We start from the raw sequence: 22,265 nt of genomic DNA, 5'->3' as shown, positions 1-22,265 counted from the left end.
ATAAAGCAGCTGGCATTTTGCCAATGCAAACATCAAAGCAGTCAAAAAGCACCAGCGGGGAAATCTCTGGGATGCTACAGCTAAGAGATCACCCAGCCTTGCCTAGCTGTATAGGAAATGCTATTTTTTGTCATCTACCACATGAGGAAAACTGAGCTGTTTACTCATTGTATCACATTACTGTGCCTGCATTTTATGGTTTGGGTAATCAAGCAGACAATGTGAAGTACTGTTTGGGGTGGACAAAATTACTTTTAGTGCTCACCAAAGACTAAACATATTGCTGATGATGTTGTTGATTCATAATATATCTCTAAACATACAGATGATGCAGAATAAAAGGAAGTTAGCATCACATCTTTTCTTTTACAATAAGGAAAATTTTTCAAAAGTAATGTGAAATAGCACGAAAGTAACTGTGGTGTAGAAATGAATATATTTAGCAACATTTATTCAAAGATCCTTGACACTGTACTAAATACCAAGCACTGTGCCATGAATGTCCAACTCATCTTTGCAGCTGGTGAACTGCATAATGAATAGTTTTGTAGAGTCAACACTGATTTTAACAGAAAAAGCTATTTTGCTGATCATCTAATATTCTGCTTTACTAATATTATAATTTGTGCGCATAATTTTATCTTATTTGTTATTTCTCTTTGTAAACCGCCCTGAGCCATTTTTGGAAGGGCGGAATAGAAATCGAATTATTATTATTATTATTATTATTATTATTATTATTATTATTATTATTATTATTATTATTTCTTGTTTACACAGTCAGAAAGGTGTTATTGACTGGTGTGTTTTATCCAGACATCGAGTCCTTCCCAAGGACCTGGGATGCCAGAATTTTATTGTCAATTGTTATAGATATCGTCGCAGAATATAGGCTGTTCCCAGTAAAGTTGCTTTTTGTAATTGGCTGATGGTGATTTCTGTGACCCCTATGGTGTTGAGGTGCTCTTCAAGGTCTTTTGGGACTGCACCCAGGGTGCCAATTACCACTGGGATTATTTTGGTCTTTTTCTGCCACAGCCTTTCAATTTCAATTTGTAGATCTTTGTATTTGGTGATTTTTTCTATTTCTTTTTCTTCTATTCTACTATCCCCTGCTATTGCTATGTCGATTATTTTGACTTGTTTTTCTTTCTTCTCAACTACAGTTATATCTGGTGTATTGTGTGGCAGATGTTTGTCTGTTTGTAGTCGGAAGTCCCATAATATTTTTACATCTTCATTTTCTTCAACTTTTTCAATTGTATGGTCCCACCAATTCTTGGCTACAGGTAGCTTGTATTTTTTGCAGATGTTCCAGTGTATCATCCCTGCTACCTTGTCATGCCTTTGTTTGTAGTCAGTCTGTGCGATCTTCTTACAACAGCTGATCAGGTGGTCCACTATTTCATCTGCTTCTTTACAAAGGCGGCACTTGCTGTTTGTTGTGGATTTTTTGACTTTTGCTCTTATTGCATTTGTTCTTAGTGCCTGTTCTTGTGCAGCCAGTATTAAACCCTCTGTTTCTTTCTTCAAGTTGCCATTCTTAAGCCATTGCCAGGTCTTGGTGATGTCTGATTTTCCACTTATATTGTGCAAATATTGACCATGCAGGGGCTTATTTCTCAATTTTTTCTGCTCGGTTCTTGACTTGTTCTTTCTTGTAGGCCTGCTTTGTTTCATTGGTGTTGTTGTTGTTGTTGTTGTTTTCTTCTTCTTTACATTATTAGTTGTTATTTAAGAAGGGCACAATGCCCTGAGAGAAGTTCCCAAGTAGTTATTCTAGCTAGGGAAGTGTCTGGACTGGTTCAGCGCCTCCTTAGGGAAGCACCGAACCGGCTCAGGTGCCAGCATCTGAACTGGTTGGGCGGGGAAGCAAATGGTTCCTTTAAAAATCAGGTAAACAGGTCCTTATCTACTCCTCCACCACTCCACCGCTTTCCTGGGTGCAGCACTCACTGTCTAAAAGCCTGTACGTGGCTTCCAGCAGTCTGCGTGCGGCGGCAGCCATGTGTATGCCTACACCACACACAGGCTGCTGCAAGCAGGGTTGCAACTATGTACAGTCTTTTGGACAGTGAGCGCTGCACCCAGAAAAGCAGCGGGGTAAGGACCTCCTTACCTGGCTTTTAAAGAAACTGATCCCCACCCCGCCCGCAGCTGTCCACTACTGACTTGTGCTTTCCTATCATGGTTGCTCCTTCGGGGAAGGGCTGTATGCAAGCCTCGAGCCATGCATAAGTCTTCTGACAAGCAGTACTTCTCTGAACCCAGCGGTGCTCTTTGGACCGGACTTCCAGGACCAAGGCCGGTCCTCAGCACCAGGAGGGGGGCCTCCAAATATCCTGGGGGAACTCCCTGCAGCCCCCCACTGTGCACCCTCTCTTTTTTGTGCCATTGTGTGCGCAGTGGGGATAGGGTCTGGGGGCCAAGAGCCTCAGCCGAGCAGGTCACCATGGCAGCTGCAGCTAAGCCAATGGTCTGGGCCTGGCCGGAGGCCTGAGCAGGTAAGCCGCTTCCGCGTGCCTGCACAGTGCGAGTCGCAAGTGTCACAAGCCCGTGATGTCACAGGCTTGTGACTCACACTGTGCAGACATGCAGAAGTGGCTTGCCTGCTCAGGCCTCTAGCCAAGGCCAGGCCCAGGCCACTGATTAGCTGCTTCCGTCATGGAGGCCCACTTGGCTGAGGCTCTTGGCCCCCAGCCCCTGGCCCTGCTGCATGCACAATAACACAAAAAACAGACCAGCATAGTGGCAGGCATGATGGGAACGCCGCACTGGACATGTGGAAGGCCCTCCCCCCAGCATATTTTGAATCTTTTGGAGGCCCTGGGGACAGGAGAGCAGCGGGTGCACCAAGTGGATACCAGGTCAGTGGTATCCAGGTCAGTGGATACCAGCCTTCAGAATTTTATTTTATTTTTTAGGGGGGAAAAGTTTCCCACTTTCCCTAAAGTGGGGGGGAGGGGTTTCCACAGGGGGAGAGGGGCCTCCAAATCGCTTTAGGTCTGGGCTCTTAAAATGTCTTAAAAGGTGCGCCACTGTCTGAACCAGATTTCATTATAGCTAAAATTTGAACCTGTATTTCGTGTGTGTGTGTGTGTGTGTATTTCGTGTGTGTGTGTGTGTGTGTCTGTAAAAAACAGATGTAATAGCAATTTTATCAAGATAACACTATATATTAACACTATATGTTAATGCCAATTTTAATGGAACATTTTCTGAGTAAACTTACATAACTGACTGAGTGAGGGCCAACTCAAATGTCACAGGTGGCCAAGATTAAACCCTTTTTTAAAGGCTTTGGAGTTTGCCCCTTCCCTCATGAGCCTTGGAAGAACTCTTCTTCTGGTTGTGGTTAGAAACAAGCCAGGATTGGTTATGAAGTCCAAACTACCTGTCCTATTCTAAATAAGAGTCAGCCACAATCTTGACCTTGCTTCAAATCTTGGTTTAAGATTTTGGCTTATTTTACGATCTTTGGTTAGAATAAGTCAGGATCAGTCACTTCAAATATAATTCCTGACTTGTTGCCAACCAGAAGAAGAGTTCTTCCATGGCTCACACACATTCCTGAGGCTCTGAGACACTGTGCGAACCCAATGTTTAATCTTGGCTAGAACATTCTAAATATAGAAATTCCAGAAGTGCTACATGGCAAGCAAGAAGATCCTCCTATATGATCCTCAGCAATACTTTGCTCCATGGAACAAAGGGACTGCCACTGGCTTTAAAATCTAACAGGCTTCCTTCTAGAAGAAGGGCTAATCCATGAGTTTCAGTTTCTGTTTTTTCAGTCAGGACCATCAAGCTTTGAACCAGGCTTGTCTATGTTCCTTATAAATCCTCCCTCCAAACACACAGGCACACTCATTATATGGAGAAGAGCTGGTCATGTGATAGCAAGCATGAGTTGTCCCCTTTTGCTAAACAGAGTCCACTTTGGTTTACATGTGAGCACTGCAAGAAATATTCCCCTTAGGAAATGGGTTCATAACTCAGTGGAAGAGCATATGCATGCTTGCATGCAGAAGGACCCAGGTTCACTCCTTGGCATCTCCAGGTAGGGCTGGTAGAGACTCTTGCCTGAAACCTTGGAGAGCTGCTGCCAGTTAGTATAGACAGTACTGAGCAAGATTAGGTATAAGGTAGCTTCCTATGTTCCATAGAAAAGGGGATGTATCCTATCAAATCAAGGTAGGACTACAAAAATTGGAGCCATCAGGATGTCTGAGCAGATGAAAAGTAAATTAGTAGAGGATTTTGTTGGTCATAAGCCTATATTATCTACTCCTTTTCTACTCATTGAAACTATTACAGATTTATGTGTTACTATGTTTTCTGCTTGAAGCTTCTCTGTAAAATAGGTATAGATTCTCTGTAAAATAGGAACAGATTCAAATATGTCAGCTTTAACAATACAGATTAAGGCCAGCTTCACTTTCCCATAGTTTAAAAATGTATTGTTTATCAACTTGGCTTCATTATGCATTCAGAGAAATATTTCACCCTATTTTATGGCTCAGTAGATTTCAGTTTCATAGCATGTGCTTTGTCAGTAATACCACTTCTGGCTACCAACCCTTTCCTCAAAACACTGGACCTCACAATCTAGTAAGTAATAATTTTTGAGATGGAAGAGCTCAAAAATGACTGCAATGTTTTTATAGTATGCACTTATGTATGTGTGTAAAATCACTATGCCTGGGCTTCAACCCAAATAATGAAGTTTTATATATTATTTATGTGAAAGATTGCAATGGCTACACCAATTCGGAATACAATAACTTTATATCACTATAGGTTGCACCAATCCTGCAAGGGGAAAACAGTGGTCTAATTCAGGCTGCATGCTACTCAACTGTCAAACTACAATTTGTCAAACTGGAAATGTCCCATGGATGAACTTCTCCCACTCTTTTCTTCTGTTCCCTGGCTGTCATGTTTCTTCTTCCTCTCTTTCTTGCTTAGCAGCTATGGTTGAGCATTTCCTCTGGATCAGGCATCAACATAATTACAGCTAACTAAAGAATGAAACCAGGATTAGAAGCTAGTTTCAATCTTTGATTTAAAAATCAGCTATGGTTATGGCAGATCAGACAAACTGAACCACAGTTAACACTAAACAGAAAAGGGTGGTGGAGGAATCTGCCCAGACAGGTGAGAAATAATATGAAGAGATAAATGAATGCCTCCTGATCAACATGGTTTGGTGATCAAGTATGATGCCTTAACCGCACCAATGAGACCGAGCTGGCACTCATAAGTACAGGTCATCTTATGACAGAAACCTTAATTCTTCAGGATCTCTGCTACACAGATATGTCAGAGCAAGACTTATGTGACCCCTAATAAACAGAAATGACAGGATAGAATTATATAGGTACAGCCATTCTGGATAGATGACAAAAAAATTATCCAGCCTAAATGTGGCATCTTGCTTACAGAGAGATTCCTTTTAGATTAACTTTGAGCTGTAATACTTCTCGAAAGACTAATGATCCCAATACTAATTCTATAGCAGCACATAACATATAGCTGTTGGAGAAGAGGAAAGACAGCATTGGGCAGGGTAAGGAAGACAACTCTTTTGAATGGGAGAGTAGATCCCAATCTACTCAGTGATGGAGGCATATCACATGCTTTGTATGCAGAAGGCCCCAAGTTTAATTCGCTGCATCTTCAAAGAGGGCTGGGGAAAACCTCAATATGAAATAGTGAGACTTGATGCCAGTCAGTGTCAACAATATTGAGCTATATGGATCAATTATCCAGCTCACTGTAATACAGTATCCCGTGAACTTTTCTTTCCCTAGTATGTACAGTATGTATGTATGTATTTATTCATTATTAAAACTTTTATACCGCCCTTCCAAAAGGCTCAGGGCGGTTTACATTAAAACACCATTAAAATCAGATAATAATTAAAACAAAAATTATAAAAGCATAAAACAATGATTAACAATTATTAAAAACATCGTAAAACAGCAATTAAATAATCAGAACAATTTAAAAACTAGTTTTAAAAAGCTGAGAAAGCCTGGTTGAAGAGATGTATGTATGTATGTATTGGTTTATTTCAGCCCAAGGCCAGCATAGGTTGAAGAGATGTGTTTTCAGAAGTTTTTTAAAAATTGCTGGAGAGGGGGAGGCTCGTATCCCAGCAGGGAACACATTCCACAATCTTGGGGCAGCAGCCAAGAAGGCTCGTCTCTGTGTAGCCACCAAACAAGTTGGCAGCAACTGGAGACGGATCTCCTCAAGTGACCTCAATGGGTGGTGGGTCTCATACCGAAGAAGACGCTCTCTTAAATACCCAGGGCCTAAGCCATTTAGGGCTTTAACTATAACTAAATCTCCTGATGATCTCTCCCAGCGGTTTCATGTAGATGTTAAAAAGCATTGGAGAGAGTATGGAGTCTTGAGGGACACCATACTTAAGCTCAGATTTTGAAGAGCAACAATCTCCAATTGACACCATCTGGAATCTTGATCCAGTTGAATCGTATAAAAGGAGTTGTTGGGACAGTTCAGATATCAAATTAATTGTGGATTCTCCATCTAAGTCGGCCCGAATACGAGAAATTTTGTCTGCGAAAAATTCATTAAACACATCACAGTGGGTAACTGATGCTTCCAAATTCTGTTCAAGGGAGAGGGGCAGATACTAGTCCCCTCACAACCCTGAACAACTCCACTGGACGTGAACTCGCAGAGGCAATACAGGCAGAAAAGAACCGCTTCTTTGCCGCAAGTATCACTTGAGCATAGATCTTTAAATGTGCTCCATGTCGTAATCTGTCGGATTCTAGTTGAGTCTTTCTCCACTTGCGCACCAGTCGCCTACCTTGCCGCTTCAGGCCCCGTATGTCACGCCCTCGATCTCGGACAGCGAGGAGGAAGGGGAAGCTGTCAACTTTCCAGGCGATGCAGGAGTGTCTGAGGGGCAGAGCCCGGCTGTCAGTGTTCATGAAACAGCTGTGGCTAATGATTCAGAACAGGCACAACAACCTGAGGCAGCAGAAATCGTGAAAGACCAATCTGAAGAAGAGCTATGCAACCAGCCCCCGCTGACTCCACAACAACGGCGTGTCATTAGACGCAGGGATCAATTGGAGACTATTAGGAGAAGCAAACGCCTACTGCAGAGGGCTGATAAGCCTTGAATTCCTGCCAGCTGGGAGCTCTCGGCTTGCAATATAAATCACGTCACCAGTCTTCTACTCACTGCTGAAAAGCAACATTCGTCAACCCTTGTGTCGACAGCATGCAGCCAAGTCCGGTCAAGACGAACTTCCCGAGCCGTATCCAGTTCCAGCAGCTTCGCTTTGTCTCGTGATCTTCCCTGGCAGTTGGCCAGACCTTGACACCGTAGATCTTCCATATACCAAGGGGCCAGTTTTGAAGCAGGTCGCAGGGGATGGTTAGGAGCAATCATGTCTACTGCCCTGGTGAGCAAGTTGTTCCAATTCTCAACCAGGGCATCAACAGGATCACCAGCAGAGCCAACACTGAATCCCTCCAAGGCTTCTTGGAATCCTACCAGATCCAGTAACCTCTTTGGGCGGACCATTCTAATAAGCCCCTTGCCCCTGCGGAGGTGGGAAGTGGTTGTAAGTCCAACCTTAACCAGATGGTGGTCTGTCCATGACAACGGGGAGATCGTAGGAGTCCCCACCCACGGAACACCACCCTGATCAGAGTAAAAGACCAAATCAAGCGTGTGACCTGCAATATGCATCAATCCAGAGACCACTTGGGATAGGCCCATAATTGTCATGGCTGCTATGAACTCCTGAGCTGCCCCAGACAAATTGGTCCCGAAATGAACACTGAAGTCCCCCAGCACCAAAAGTCTGTGAGACTCCAACGCGAGTTCTGCAACCAAGTCCGTGAGCTCAGTAAGGGATTCCGTTGGGCAGCGGGGCGATCGGTACACCAACAGAAATCCCAATCTATCCCTGGTCCCCTAACTCAAGTACATACATTCAATATGGTCCAAAAGCCTAACAGGGACCCTGGTAAGGGAGATATTATCCTTATAGACCACAGCCACTCCACCTACCCGCCCACATCCCCTCACCCACTCCTCTACATAATATCCTGGAGGAAGAAGCTGGGACCAGACCCAGTCCAACCAGGATGGCCCCTTCATCCATGATCAAATCATGGACGAGTTCTAATTTATTTTGGACCAAGCTGGCATTGCAGAGGAGCAAGGTAAGGTTATGTGGGATGTTGGCAGTGCTCCCTGAGGTCAAAGAGCTGGCAGGACAGCCAGAAGGAGAGACAGCTATTCGGTTTCTGACTACCCTTCCCCTGGAACAACCTGCTGACCTTCCAACGTTACTTCTTCTATTCCCCACCACCACCGGAATTTCTGCCCCACATTCAACGAAGGCGCTCCCTGCCTCCCCATCTCCAGACAAACTCACAGACATTACAACTTCAACCCATCTTCAACAATATATCAGAGAGAGAGAGAGAGAGAGAGAGAGAGAGAGAGAGAGAGAGTCAGTCCACGGAGCCTGTTTTTTGCATGGAATCAAGCTGAATCCCAAAGTACAGGCAGCAAAAGTTGGGGTCCCTTCTTCAAATATATTAATAATTACCAATTGCTGCTGGTCAAAATCAGGAAGATATTAGCAGAAAGGTCATAATTTCAGCCAGAGAGCTATCACTTGGTGGCACTACCCACCTGGCTGGCAATGGCACTGACTGGAAACAGCCCACAGTAGCTGCAAAACTGTCTTCTGACCTACCCATCCATCCAGCACACACACAAAAAGGATGAACTATAAAATAAACTAAAATTCCTAGTTTGTAAGGACAGCTTACTTTTTCCATCCAAGAGACATGCTTCAGTAGTGAAAGTGAGTCTGCAGCAAATTAAAAGCCACCCCAGAGCTAAATGCTAAGAAAATTGAACTGAAAATAAACAAGCTGTTCTAGTAAGAACTAATCTGCCTACTTTCCTTTCACTATATCTACAACTGGACTACATTTGGTTCAAATCGAGGTCCACAAGTTAGATCTCTTGCATAGCAAATGTTCACGCGTCCGCTGTCTTGGATTGGGGTGGATGACATCATTACAAACTACACCACTTAGGTGTCCCTGTGTGTCATTCACTACAACTGTACCTCATTTGGTTCAAATAGGTTAGGAAGTCCATAAGTTAGCAAACTTGCATCTCAAACGTTCATGTGTCTGCCATCTTGAATTGGGGTGAATGACATAATCACAAACTATGCTATTGAGGTGTCCCTATGTGTCCCTACAGTTGTACCCAATTTTGTTCATATTGGTTCAGGCATTGCGAAGTTGATAGCGGGGACACACACATACACACACACACACACGAACACATGATATGTCAGGTGATCTCATAAGCCCACTGGAAAGTAGGCTAAAAATATCTTCTACAAAAAAAGTATAAACCAAACTAGTAGAGAGAGACGCAAAGAACCAACAAAAAATCTTTAAGGACTCCTTAAAACATTCTCTGAGTATAAAATCAACAAGTAGAAAGACAGTACTGCACAGAGTGTGACACAAAAGAACAGAAATGGAGTTGGGAATGGCTCCAACTTTGCCACCTCATTCAACCAAGAAATATACCCCAAAAATCAAGTACATGAATGTGTCAGACACAAATAAACACTGCACACACCTAATATTTAATTAAAAAATTTTCTTGACGGAGACAGAAATGGAAAAACAATGTATAAAGACCCTATAACATATGAATAAATAAGTCTTACAGCATTTTTATATCCTGCCAATGATATATATATTTATATCAAGATGATATAATGATATTTTTATATCATGCTACTAATGATTTGTATAATTATCCATATGTAGACTTTTCAAGGAAAGGTTTTACATTTCCTTATTTTATTTACTCAAATAAATCAACTGCATGTACAATGAGATGGTTAATTTATAATCTCACACACATACAAACAATTTGCTTTCAAAAAATGAATTATGGAAGTTTAACATATTTCAGTAACACATTCACCTATGCAGCTTTAAAACTTAACATGTTGGAAGGATTTTCTTTTCCCATCCCTCAGAAATCAAAATTGCTTCAAACTGGCATTCCTGCTTAACATGTGCTTGACATTTAGAAACTCTTATCTACTGCATCACCAGGACATTCTGTGCATATCTACTGAAGCACAAAAAACCAGGTCTGAATATAAAGGGTTCACAAGTAAGCCAACAGGAACTTCATTTAGTAAAATGTACCGAATAAAGGTCAGTCCACGTGCACTGAACGAACATCAGCCGCTACTACATCATTTGTCTCAGCCGATTCACACATTACACAGATGAGAGAAAGCAGAACTATTAGCAACTCTTGTTTAAATAATCTGTTTTTCTCCTACAGTAATTTGCAACCACCCAAAAGGTCAGAGGAATTAGGACTGTTCAAAACCAAGTTTTCTTTTATCAGTTCTGTTAAAAATGACTAATCTATTGGTTGGGCCAGACCAGAAACATTGACTATTGTTTCAACCAGTCATGGGGAAAATTTCCTGAGATCAAAGGTGCTGCAGAGCCACGTCCGCAAACAATGGCCGTCAGTTAAATCATGGGATCAACTAACTCTTGTTGGAAATACTTCTATAGAGCTGTATAGTATGCCAGCCTGGAAAATGAGGCAATGTTGCTGGAAGGAGAACAGTAAATTCCACATCTAGGTTCCAGTATAAATAAGCATACAAATTTTATCCTTTGTCTCTAGCCTGTTACCAAGCTCTTAGGTTCGAGAGAAAATATTTTACTATTCCTGGAGCCTTTTTTTTTTTTTTTAAAAAGGATCATTTTTGTTAACAAGAAAAAGAACAGTTTAAGATACCAGGCAAGAGTTACTTCACTATATCAAAACACACTGCATAAAATGGGATTTTTATTTATTTATTGTTCTGGGTACCACATTGCCAATTTTAATCAATTGTCAAAACAACCCAAAAAAACAGATGCAATAATAATTTCCCCTCCAACCATTATAATCAGCACTAGTCAGGCTGGAGACTGCACAACTCCATAAAGCATGAAATACATTCTGAAAGTGCAAAAGAAGGTGGCATTCATTTTCCCTGTTGCACACAAGCATGTGTGGGTGTGCGCACACGCACACACACAGTGTGCTTTTCACCAACTTCCTTTGAGCTAGACCCCTACACTTACCCTAACATATAAAGTTGGGAACGTTTTATAGTACTTGGACCATAATAAATTTGTATGTATATAGGTTGGGGCCAGACACAAAGCAGGTCAAATACCTCTGCAAGCTGAGCCAAGCGGCACCTTGTAAATGCTTTCTTATATCTAACAGAGGGAGAGCAACTGTATCTGTACAGGGTCTCTTTAGTAGCTACTGCTGGTGTTCGCACATGAGTGTCAATGTATATTTTACATTATGAATTCTGATCATGATTTAAATCATGATTTGGGACACAAAACCATTTTCTTATACAATTCTTGTAATGTAAACCAATTGTAGTTGTTGCAAGGATAGTTGGCTTCATATTTCTCACCTATACGATAAACATAATGAGATATACTTACAGAATTGAAGACTAAGGCTCAGAAAGGCTAATAAGGCTGCCAAGGCCAACAAGAACAGAAAACGATTTCGGAAAAACATTATTATTCTTTCGGCTGTTTCTTCATGGTTTCACCTCCATAGCCAAATACTTCCTGTGAACGAAGAATATTAGAACATTTATTAGTGGTAAGATTCAATCTATAAATGAACCTAAAAATGACTCAGATAACTATTAAAGTCCTACAGTCAAGAAGAAGGATTTGATTTCAGGTCAGTAAGGAAACTGGTATATTCAGCAACAAGCAATGGTTTATTTCAGACATCAAGAATAGTTTTATCTGCAATTGAAGGTGAATTCTAAAAACCTGAAAATCCATAAAGTGAAGGAACAGGAACATCTTTAGGAGAGAATTTTTATTTAGGTACCTTTATTTTTAGAAAGCAATTTCTCAGTACTGTTAGGTTTTGTCAATTTTTCAGAATGGAAACTAGTGATTGGAAAAGGAACCTGAAATAGAAGACTGAAAGGGAAAGCTACAGGAAAAGTCAGTCAGAAGGAGATACTGTATGTTGCTGGAGAATTTGTATGAACAGTAAGAGAAGCAACAATTTTTTTATTATTAAGTATATTGTGTGCTGGAGAAACTATTTAACATTAGGAAACTAAGGAAGTAGAAGAGATAATACAATGAAATTAAACAGTTGGTAGTTTATAAGACAAATTACAGAAACAACAACAATTAGGGAATAAAGACTATGGATGAAAAATTAAAATAAATAGAACCAAATCATGCACACAACATTAGGCAATAGTGTTACTGTTAATATATTCAAAATGACAAGAAGGAAGAAATTAGAATAAATTAAGTGGATTTTGCTGGACATATTTGCTGCAAGAAGCTTAATATGAATTTTTGCTTTCACACAATTAAGTGATTAAATAGATTTAAAATAGCAGAGCAAGGAAGAAATTGTAGCATGCTAATAAATAGAAGCAATTATGCCATCCATGCATTGCTTTTGGATATTTCCCAGTGAACAACTGTGCTCAATAAAGACTGCCAATACAATTTGTTTTCAAACGTCACTTGATATTGACTTTCATGGGATCAGGTGCATGTACTACCATAATGTGAAAAACCGGTGAACAATACTACAATGAAACTTATTTACATTAATAAATACAAGAGACCTACGTGAAAAACACCTGGGTATTTAAATTGGCTTTTTCAAGTTTATCCTATATGTATGACAGAGAGAAAAAATCATGCGAGCACAGAAAAATGTTGAATGGCATGCAGTCAAAAGGCAGGAGACATAATGACAATCATCCCTTAATTGTGTTAAGAGATTAGTTGCAGGCCATAAGAATGATTTTCTCTCCCACACAAGTTCTCCCTGCCCTGCTTCCGCTGGCCTTAAGTATGGTTGAGGCATTAGTACAGATGCTAATACTAGCTATGTTAGCTCCTTACCAGGATCTAAAACCCGGTGTAAATCCAGTTAGAAATCCTTGTAAATTACTAAATTTCAATAGGACTTCCTCTAGTAAATTTAGTCAGGTTGTCAGCCAATCAGCAGAGTTCAACATTATTATTAAGATACAAGGGGCAGGGGGTGTTCCTAAAGCTAACATTCAAAGATCAATGTATCTATAGTAGAATATAATTTTGAGGAAAATATTTCATTGAAATTTCCCCCCTGTAATATTTCAAAGTTTAACCAAAGCTGTCAACTACATTTTACTTTCTTACCAAGAATTATTAAATTATAAAAGATTTCCTACTTTTGCCAGTGTTGGCAATCTATGCAAAATACTGTATGAAGTCTATCATATGAAGCCAATTTGGACAAGGCTTCATATTATAAAACCCATAGGACCTACAAAGATTTGCTCTATACAAGTTGAATATAGCTTTTCTGACTGCTTGGGACTGGATAAGTTCCGGATCTTGGAATCGTTCATAAATAGTACAGTGAGGCGGAACTCTCACGAGAGCGTGCGAGAGTTCCAGTGGCAAAAAAACAATTGCGACGGCGAGGAGGTGGGCGAGCAGAGGAGGCTAGCAGAGGAAGTGGGAGGCAGTGGTGGAGGTGGTAGCGGGATGGCCCTGGCCCTGAGGAAGGCGGCTTGACTGCATTTTTTAAGTAAGCTGAGGCATGCGGGGGGGGGTGTTACGGTGTGGTATAAAGCATTTTAGAGCATTCCGGGTTTTGGATATCCGGATAAGGGGTACTCAACCTGTACTAGACTAAGACAGCGAACACTTCTCCCTCTAATCCACATTTATTTTTAATCTAATAAACCTGTAACACTCTAAGTGGCCAACCCTATAATCAAGTATCACTCAGATTGGCCATTTGATTGGTCAAAACAGATTTGGTCAAATGACTGGCCAAATCGTGATCAAACATTTTTAAGTGCATTAATATTACTTCGACAATGAAAAAAAAGACTTAGGCTTTCCCCAGCTGTCCATAATGCAATGCCTTATTCACAGCACTATCTTGTACCACATATTATGTTTTCCTAGACCTGAGCTAAACCTTCAAGGAGAGAGTACTCTCCAATTTCTACAGCAAGCAAGGCAGTGTCATGGGACTTCCTAAGCAGTGACCTTTGCCCACTGATAAATGCTTGTGCTGCTGTCAGAGATAGCTGTAGTTAAAACCAGTAGGGGAAGTTTTATATGCTGCTCGCTCTGCTATGACTATTGCAGAGCTGGGAGGAAAAGAGGCACTCCTGCCTTTGCTAACAAAATTTTTCTTTTTTTTGTTTCCAGTTCTATACCACCCTTTGTCCTGAGACGCCAGGTTGATGAACCTACAATTGAAAACAATAATAGTTTAATTAAAAATATCCTTAAAATGGATAAAGCTACAGACAGCAAAAGGAACTCAGAGGGTTACTCATTGGCCAAAGTCCTGGATTAAAAAAACCACATGGAATTGCTTCATTAATTTGTGTGCCATTCTTGTTCATGACAACATCATGAAATTAAGAAGGTAAGCTACCACCTACACTGTGGCATTCTTGACTTAATGGAGTATTTGACTGTGATGAAACATAACATGCAGAAGCTGGAGAGAGAAAGATGGAGAGTTTGTGAGCAAGAGCTGCCATAGCAACCAAGCATAGAATGTTCAGGGAGGGATTTATATAAGCACAGTTGGTGACAGAGGGGGAGTTGGAGCTGGTTGTTAGGAGGGAGAGGTTGGACAGAAAGTAGTTGAGAGAGAGAGAGAGATCTTATTTGTGTGGTGACTGAACAAGTAGAAATTGTTCAGGGGTTTGTGAGAGACTTGGTTGGTGAATGTGTGGAGACTGTAGAACTACCGGTAGCAGAACACTGGTGAAGTGCTCTGGAAGTCTGGAGTGTTAAGCCTGGGCAAGAAACCTTGAGTGAGAAAGGTGCCCAGAAGTGAAGGCTCCTAGTAACGGACAGAAAGGTTTGGCTTATTTCACCTAGTATGCAAACCAAGTTTAAATAACTCTGTCCCAAGTTATATACCTCCCTAAGCTTTACATTTGTAAAGAAGGCAAAAACCCCTCTGAGACAGTCCAACAACTGACATTTAACAACATTGTAGAAAAATTGATGTGCCCTGCCTTAAAGAGATATTTCAATCTTTTGTAAATAATGAACTTATTCTTGTTTTGTGGCACACTTTAAGTCTTTCTTTTATGTACCAAATACACACACACACACACACACACACACACCTATCCTGCACTCGCAAAGCCAAGGACTGAAGGCAGGGTAATAAATAATCATATGGTGGCAGTGAAAGAAAGTAATAACTCAATAAATTCCCAGGACATACAGACCAAGTACATATAAAATAATATAAAACAAATCACCACCCTGGACATGGGAGGGGCATCAGGGTGGGTTCCTGACATTGACCGTGGGCAAATAATTGACTCATCAATTGAGCATGTCAACATCAAGTTCTGCCACTGTCAGTTCATAGTGGAACAAACTGTATTTGCATAACATTAGTTGAACATCACCAATAAAGCAGGTGGCAGACAACACTGATATGGCACAAAGGGCAAAAGTGGGCGGCTCTGATAAGAGAAAACAGATCTTAGTCTGAATCCTATACTCAGTGAGTCAATCCCACTTGACAAAAGTATAACATTACACCAATGAAAGAGAACCTGTAAGTGACACACACACCTCCACCTCTTTCTACTGCCACAGCCACATTGGAAGATAAGATTTTAGCTAACTCAGTAGACAATCACCATATGCCACCAGGAGTATATGTTATAAACAAGCAAGTGAACACAGGTCATCTATTAAGATGTACAGCATTAGGCTACATAATTTTTCCTCAATGTCTATAGAATTGTGGACTCTCAATGAAGCTCTGAAACAGCCAAACAATGCCAACCAATCAGATGCATCACTTAAGAACATAAGAACAGCCCTGCCGGATCAGGCCCAAGGCCCATCTAGACCAGCATCCTGTTTCACACAGTGGCCCACCAGATGCTGCTGGGAGCCTACAGGCAGGATTTGAGGGCATGCCCTCTCTCCTGCTGTTACTCCCCTGCAACTGGTACTAAGAGGCATCCTGCCTTTGAGGTTGGAGGTGGCCTATAGCCCTCCAACTAGTAGCCGTTGATAGACCTCTCCTCCATGAAGTTATCCAAACCCCTCTTAAAGCCATCCAGTTTGTTGGCTGTCACCACAGCTTGTGGCAGAGAATTCCACATGTTGATTATGCATTGTGTGAAAAAGTACTTCCGTTTGTTGGCCCTAAATTTCCCGCCAATCAATTTCATGGGATGACCCCTGGTGGCCAGGAGCCCCTGGTGGCGCAGTGGTAAAACTGCCGCCCTGTAACCAGAAGGTTGCAAGTTCGATCCTGACCAGGGGCTCAAGGTTGACTCAGCCTTCCATCCTTCCGAGGTCGGTAAAATGAGTACCCAGAATGTTGGGGGGCAATATGCTAAATCATTGTAAACCGCTTAGAGAGCTTCCAGCTATAGAGCGGTATATAAATGTAAGTGCTATTGCTATGTGAGAGGGAGAAGAATTTCTCTCTCTCCACTTTCTCCACACCATGCATAATTTTATAGTCCTCTATCATGCCTCCCCGCAGTCATCTTTTTTTCTAAACTAAATAGCCCCAGGTGTTGTAGTCTTGCCTCATAAGGAAGGTGCTCTAGGCCCCTGATCATCTTGGTTGCCCTCTTCTGCACATTTTTCAGTTCCACAATGTCCTTTTTTAGATGTGGTGACCAGAATGGTATGCAGTACTCCAGGTGAGGCCGCACCATAGTTTTGTATAAGGGCATTATAATATGAGCAGTTTTATTTTCAGTCCCCTTCCTAATGATCGCTAGCATGGAATTGGCCTTTTTCACAGCTGCCACACATTGAGTTGAGACTTTCAACAAGCTGTCCACCACGACCCCAAGATCCCTCTCCTGGTCACTTATCTCACTGTGACACATTTGCACAGCACTTTGAAGGTAAAGTCACTAGCATTTGGCATGAGTTGGGCACTACGGCTGATACAGGATCAGGGGACGAGGTGCCTGGTCTAAAACCTGGTCTAGTTTTGCTGCACATTTCAATTATTGTTCCCTGAGGATGAAGACAAGGTGTTTAGTTAAGTTCAGCCAACAACGTGCATGCTTGACCCTTGCCCTTCATGGCTTATTAAATCTAAAAGGGAGGAAAATTTTAGCTGACTCCAGTAGGTTCTAAACACCTCATTGAGAGAGAGAGAGAGTTGTCCCATTTCCACTGAGGGAAGCTATTATTTGACCATTCCTAAAGAAACCCAGTCTGAACCCAGAGGATAGGCCCTTCCTGGGCAAAGTGCTTTAGCGTGTACTGCTGACCAGCTCCAGGCACTCTTTGAGGAAACGGACTATCTAGATCCTTTTCAATCAAGCTTCAGGTCTGGCATTAGAATGGAAACTGCTTTGTACACCCTGTGAGATGACCTATATGCAGAGAGAGAGAGAGAGAGACAGACAGACAGACAGACAGACAGACAGACAACCAGGGAGTGCAACCCTGTTAATTCTCTTGGATCTCTAAGTGGTTTTCCATACCATTGACCATGGTATCTTTTTGAACAGGCTGACCGAGTTCAGTGTGGGAGGCACTGTTTGAAGGTGGTTCCACTCCTACCTCGAGGCCTGTTCGCAGAAGGTGCTGCTGAGGATTACTGCTCAACCCCTTGGCAGTTATGCTATGGAGTTCCGCAGGGTTCCATTCTTTCCCCTATGCTGTTTAACATGAAACTGCCGGGAGAGGTCATTCAGAGATTTTACCTGAGGTATCAGTATGCAGATGACACTCAGTTGTATCTCTCTTTTTCATCAGACACAGGGGAGGCAGTGACTGTCCTGAATCCATGCTTGGATGAAGTAATGGACGGGATGAGGGTGTATAAACTGAGACTCAATCCAGACAAGACAGCAGTACTGTTGGTCGGTGGTTTGCCAGGGTGAATAATGTTCAGCCTGTTTTACATGAGGTTACACTCCCCCTGAAGGCCCAGGTTCACAGTTTGGGGGTGCTCATTGATACAGCACTGTCACTAGAGGTTTGAGTGGCCCCTGTGGCTCGGAGCACCTTTTATCAGCTTCGGCTGATACGCCAACTGCAATCTTACTTAGACAGAGATAGCTTGGCTACCACTGGTAACCTCTTGCTTAGATTACTGCAATGTGTTGTATGCAGGGCTGCCTTTGAAAACGGTCCAGAAACTGCAGCTAGTACAAAATAGGGCTGCAAGATAATTAACTGGGACAGGACTTTTTGAGCATATTATGCCAGTCAGATACACTGGCTCCCAGTCTGTTTGGGGACCCAATTCAAAGTGCTGGTTTTCACATTAAAAGCTTTAAATGGATTGGGACCAGGTTACCTGAGAAAGCACCTTGCCCCATATGTCACAACTCAGACCTTAAGATCTTCTTCAGAGGCTGTCCTCCAGGTGTCCCTGCCAAATAAGGTGAGGCGGGTGGCTACTAGGGAGAGGGCCTTTTTGGTGGTTGCACAGTGTTTATGGAATAGCGCCCCCAGTGAAGTTCACCTGGCTCCATCACTTTGTTCTTTTAGATGCCAGGAGAAGACCTTTTTGTTCAATCAGGCCTTTTAAATTTTAATCTTAATCTGATCAACCAATTTTAAAACAATGTATTTTAAATTATTTTGCATTGTATTTTATATTTTCTTTCCCCCTTTCTTTGGTCTGTTATGATTTAAATGTGTTGTGTGTGTTTTATCTCATGTATTAATGTTGTGTTGTAAGCACCCAGAGAACAACTTGTTATGGGGCGGCCAACAAATAAAGTTTATCATTATAATTATTATAATCATCTTCTGTCAGAACCCTTACAGGCCCTCTGCTTCAGGACACATAACAAGAACCCCGAATCCAGTCCTGAAAATGGGGCTGCAACAGACACAACTGTCATTTGCAGGCTGTTGCTATTTGAGCTGTCAGGGGACTTAAACCATTGCCTGAGGAGACCAGCACTTATGGCTGTCACCATAAACTACTGCCCTTCTAACCACCAAGATCAAGGTTGTGTGTGCTGTTCTGTGTGGAAGAGGGTATGGAATGGACCACATGATACAGGCCGATGTCCTGACTAAATTTACTAGAGGAAATCCTATTTAGTAGTTCTTTAGACTTCCCAAGTGGTAAAGTGTGCCATCAAGTTGATTTCGACTCCTGGTGCCCACAGAGCCCGATGTAGTAACAGCGGTAATTCGAATCCGCAACCTTCTGCTTGTTAGTCAGGCATTTCCCCCCTGTGCCACTGTATGGTACTACTGAGAAATTTAGTCAGGATCAGTGTTCCCTCTAAGGCATGCACACACTCACATGTTTTTGGATGTCTAATCAGTTAATTTTAGATCCCACTCAGGTTGAATCAGGAAGGCCCCACTCTGAATGCATGAGCACACACACTGCCTTGATACTGTGCCCAGAAGAAAACTCATTCCGCATACAGATTGAAATAAACTAGAAAGAACACTGGTCAGGATGGCAGCCACTGTCATGGGTCATGTGCCACCTGTTGTCTTCCATGCACAGATACCATGGAGGCATCAAGAGATTTCTGCCATGTAGTGGCAGCAGAGTTGCTAGGGCAGTGTTTCCCAACCAGGGTTCCTCCAGATGTTGCTGAACTACAACTCCCAGCATCCCCCGCCACAATAAATTGTAGCTGAGGATGCTGGGAGTTGTGCTGCAGCAACATCTGGAGGAACGCTCATTGGGAACCACTACCCTAGGGTCTCAGCAGTGTCAATGGCCGTCCAACATGGTCTATTTTTTCCTTCCCGATGTTACTGAGATTTTGATACTACTACTGGGAGTTCTGAGATTCCTAACTATATATGCTGACGTAAGCTGTAACATAGTGGCAATCTTCACTTATAGCTTCCTTACCGCTTTATTCCTGATTACCTGTATTTGGATTTTAATTATATTCCTGTCTACCTTTTATGTCCTTATTTGATATGATATCCCTTTATCACATATTAGCTCTTACTATTTTAAGTGATTTTATATATTTAAAATCTTTTAAAAGCTTTTACTACTTTATATGCATACTATGTGATTTAGGGTACTGCTACTTGGCTTTACACTTCTTATTGTAGCCGTAGTTAAATAATTTTATGCTAGTAGTGAAATGTAATCCAGAGTCCATTATGTCTCTTATTCCAGCCATAGCTATATTTTTAGTGCATTCTTATGCCTCTTATTACAGCCATGGTTATATCTTAAATCATGTTATGCTAGTAATGCATTTCAGAGTCTTTTATGTTTCTTATTGCAGCCATAGTTATATTTTATATTTTAAAACATCTTATAATGGTAGAATGTAAAACCTACTGCTACTTAGGTTTTAAAATGTACTTTATGCTGGTCTGTGACCATAATAAAGATTGATTGACCATAGCTTCCATATAAATCAAATTTGCTCAGTAAAGCAACAATGCCTGAACTGACAAAAGTAGTATAACTAGTTACCAGTGCTGCTTCTAGACTCCAAGTTTCAAATCAACACATAAGAACAGCCCTGCTGGATCAGGGCCAAAGCCCATCTAGTTCAACATCCTGTTTCACACAGTGGCTGACCAGATGCACCCGAGAAACCAACAGGCAAGAGGTGAGGGAATGCCTGTTTTCCTGCTATCACTCCCCTGCAACTGGTATTTAGAGGCATCTTGCCTCCGAGGCTAGTAGTACAGCCAGACTACTAGTCATTGATAGACCTGTCCTATATGAACAATTCAGAATTTCTCAATAGCTTTGCTCCTTCCTACAAAAATTAATAGGTGTTTAGCATATACTACAATGATGAATGTCAATTTTAGACAATGCCAATGCAAGGGAAAGCACTAATTATAGAATCCAGTTTACAAAAAACTAATCATTAATTACTGTCAAGTCGGTCCAATAAATTCAGTAGAGCAGGGGTCTCAAACTGTGGTACTCCTGCAGATGTTGACCTATAACTCCCATCATCCACAACTACTGGCCATTGTGACTGTGGATTTGTAGTCCAACAAGAGTTGGTGGATCACCTCTAATTTGAGACCCATACATTAGAGACAAGTTGTTCTAGTAAGCAGGGGCGGAGACAAATGGGTTCAAAGAACCCAGGCTGCCGCCAATCAGGGGCCATGTCTCGCAATCCCAGACATGCCCCCCGCAACTGACATCAGACGCGGGGGCGTGATTTTGCTCCCAAACAGGGCCACAAGGCCGCGTTTGCAAGCAAAATTGGCCCACGCATGTTCGCAGCGCAGCCGGAGCGACTCTCCCTGCCTTTTAAAGGTAGGGAGAGTTGCTTGTGCTGCACTGCGAATGCAGTGCTGGCCGATTCCCCTCCTGAACAGGGCTGGACAGTCCCATTTGGGAGCAAAGCCATACCCCCTGCATTTAATGTTTGATGCAGGAGGCATGGCTAAACGTACCCTGCATCATACGTCAGACACAAGGGGTGGGGCTGGGGGGCCCACGGCAGTGACAGAACACTGGCCACCGCTTGACTCCCTCTGCGCCTGCTAGTAAGAACTAATCAGCCTACTATCCTTTTACTGTCTCCACATCTGAACTAAATAGGGAGCAAATTGAGATCCACAAATTAGATCTCTTGCGCCTCAAACGTCATCTTGGATTGGGGTGGATTTCATCATCACAAACTACACCACTGAGGCGTCCCTATGTGTCCCTACAACTGTACCCGATTTAGTTCATATTGGTCCAGGCGTTGCCAAGTCAGTGGTGGTGGGGACACCCAGACAAACACGGACAAACACACAGAATGCTCGGTGATCTCATAATCCTACAGGAAAGTAGGCTAAAAAATGGAGGCGATCCAATCTGTCATTTTTATACCAAAATACAGACAATTCCTAATTGAAACACGTGTTATCTATAAAACTCAAGATACTCTATGTTACAGCTCCTATGTGGAAGCTGCTAGAGATCTCTTGTATGAGATGGTGAAACCCAATATATCAGTGGTAATGTCTGAAATGGCAGCCTCAGTAAGCACAGCAGAAACTATTTGATTTAATCACATAAAGATCCCATCATAGTGCAAGCAGAGACACGGAGAATCTGTACACAGGTTGGTGAACGCACATAGCTAGCACATTTTTCAGAATTTTAACCACTATATGTTATTTTGTAAGTTCTGTAAGAG

At 42.0% G+C, this 22,265-nt stretch overlaps 1 protein-coding gene and 1 long non-coding RNA gene across 7 annotated transcripts in view; one reads left to right on the top strand and one right to left on the bottom strand.

Moving 5' to 3' along the window:
• Positions 1-22,265, bottom strand: part of PXYLP1 (2-phosphoxylose phosphatase 1) — a 151,004-nt gene that overhangs the window by 59,299 nt on the left and 69,440 nt on the right. For 4 of the 6 annotated variants that reach the window (XM_053308732.1, XM_053308731.1, XM_053308736.1 and 1 more), the window contains exon 2: positions 11,581-11,712. In XM_053308732.1, coding sequence (XP_053164707.1) covers positions 11,581-11,659 — 79 coding nt within the window. In that variant the 5' untranslated portion in view covers positions 11,660-11,712. Of the gene's footprint in view, positions 1-11,580; positions 11,713-17,639; positions 17,767-22,265 lie in introns of those variants that run through there. The other 2 variants (XM_053308733.1, XM_053308735.1) reach the window with 2 other exon arrangements.
• LOC128350425 (uncharacterized) lies at positions 13,596-14,453 on the top strand. The gene is made up of 2 exons (XR_008319317.1): positions 13,596-13,708; positions 14,344-14,453. It is a non-coding gene; the product is annotated as an uncharacterized LOC128350425 (long non-coding RNA).

Source organism: Hemicordylus capensis, chromosome 3 (assembly GCF_027244095.1).
Source record: "Hemicordylus capensis ecotype Gifberg chromosome 3, rHemCap1.1.pri, whole genome shotgun sequence".
Lineage (NCBI taxonomy): Eukaryota > Metazoa > Chordata > Lepidosauria > Squamata > Cordylidae > Hemicordylus > Hemicordylus capensis.
This window is presented reverse-complemented; position numbering and strand designations above follow the sequence as displayed.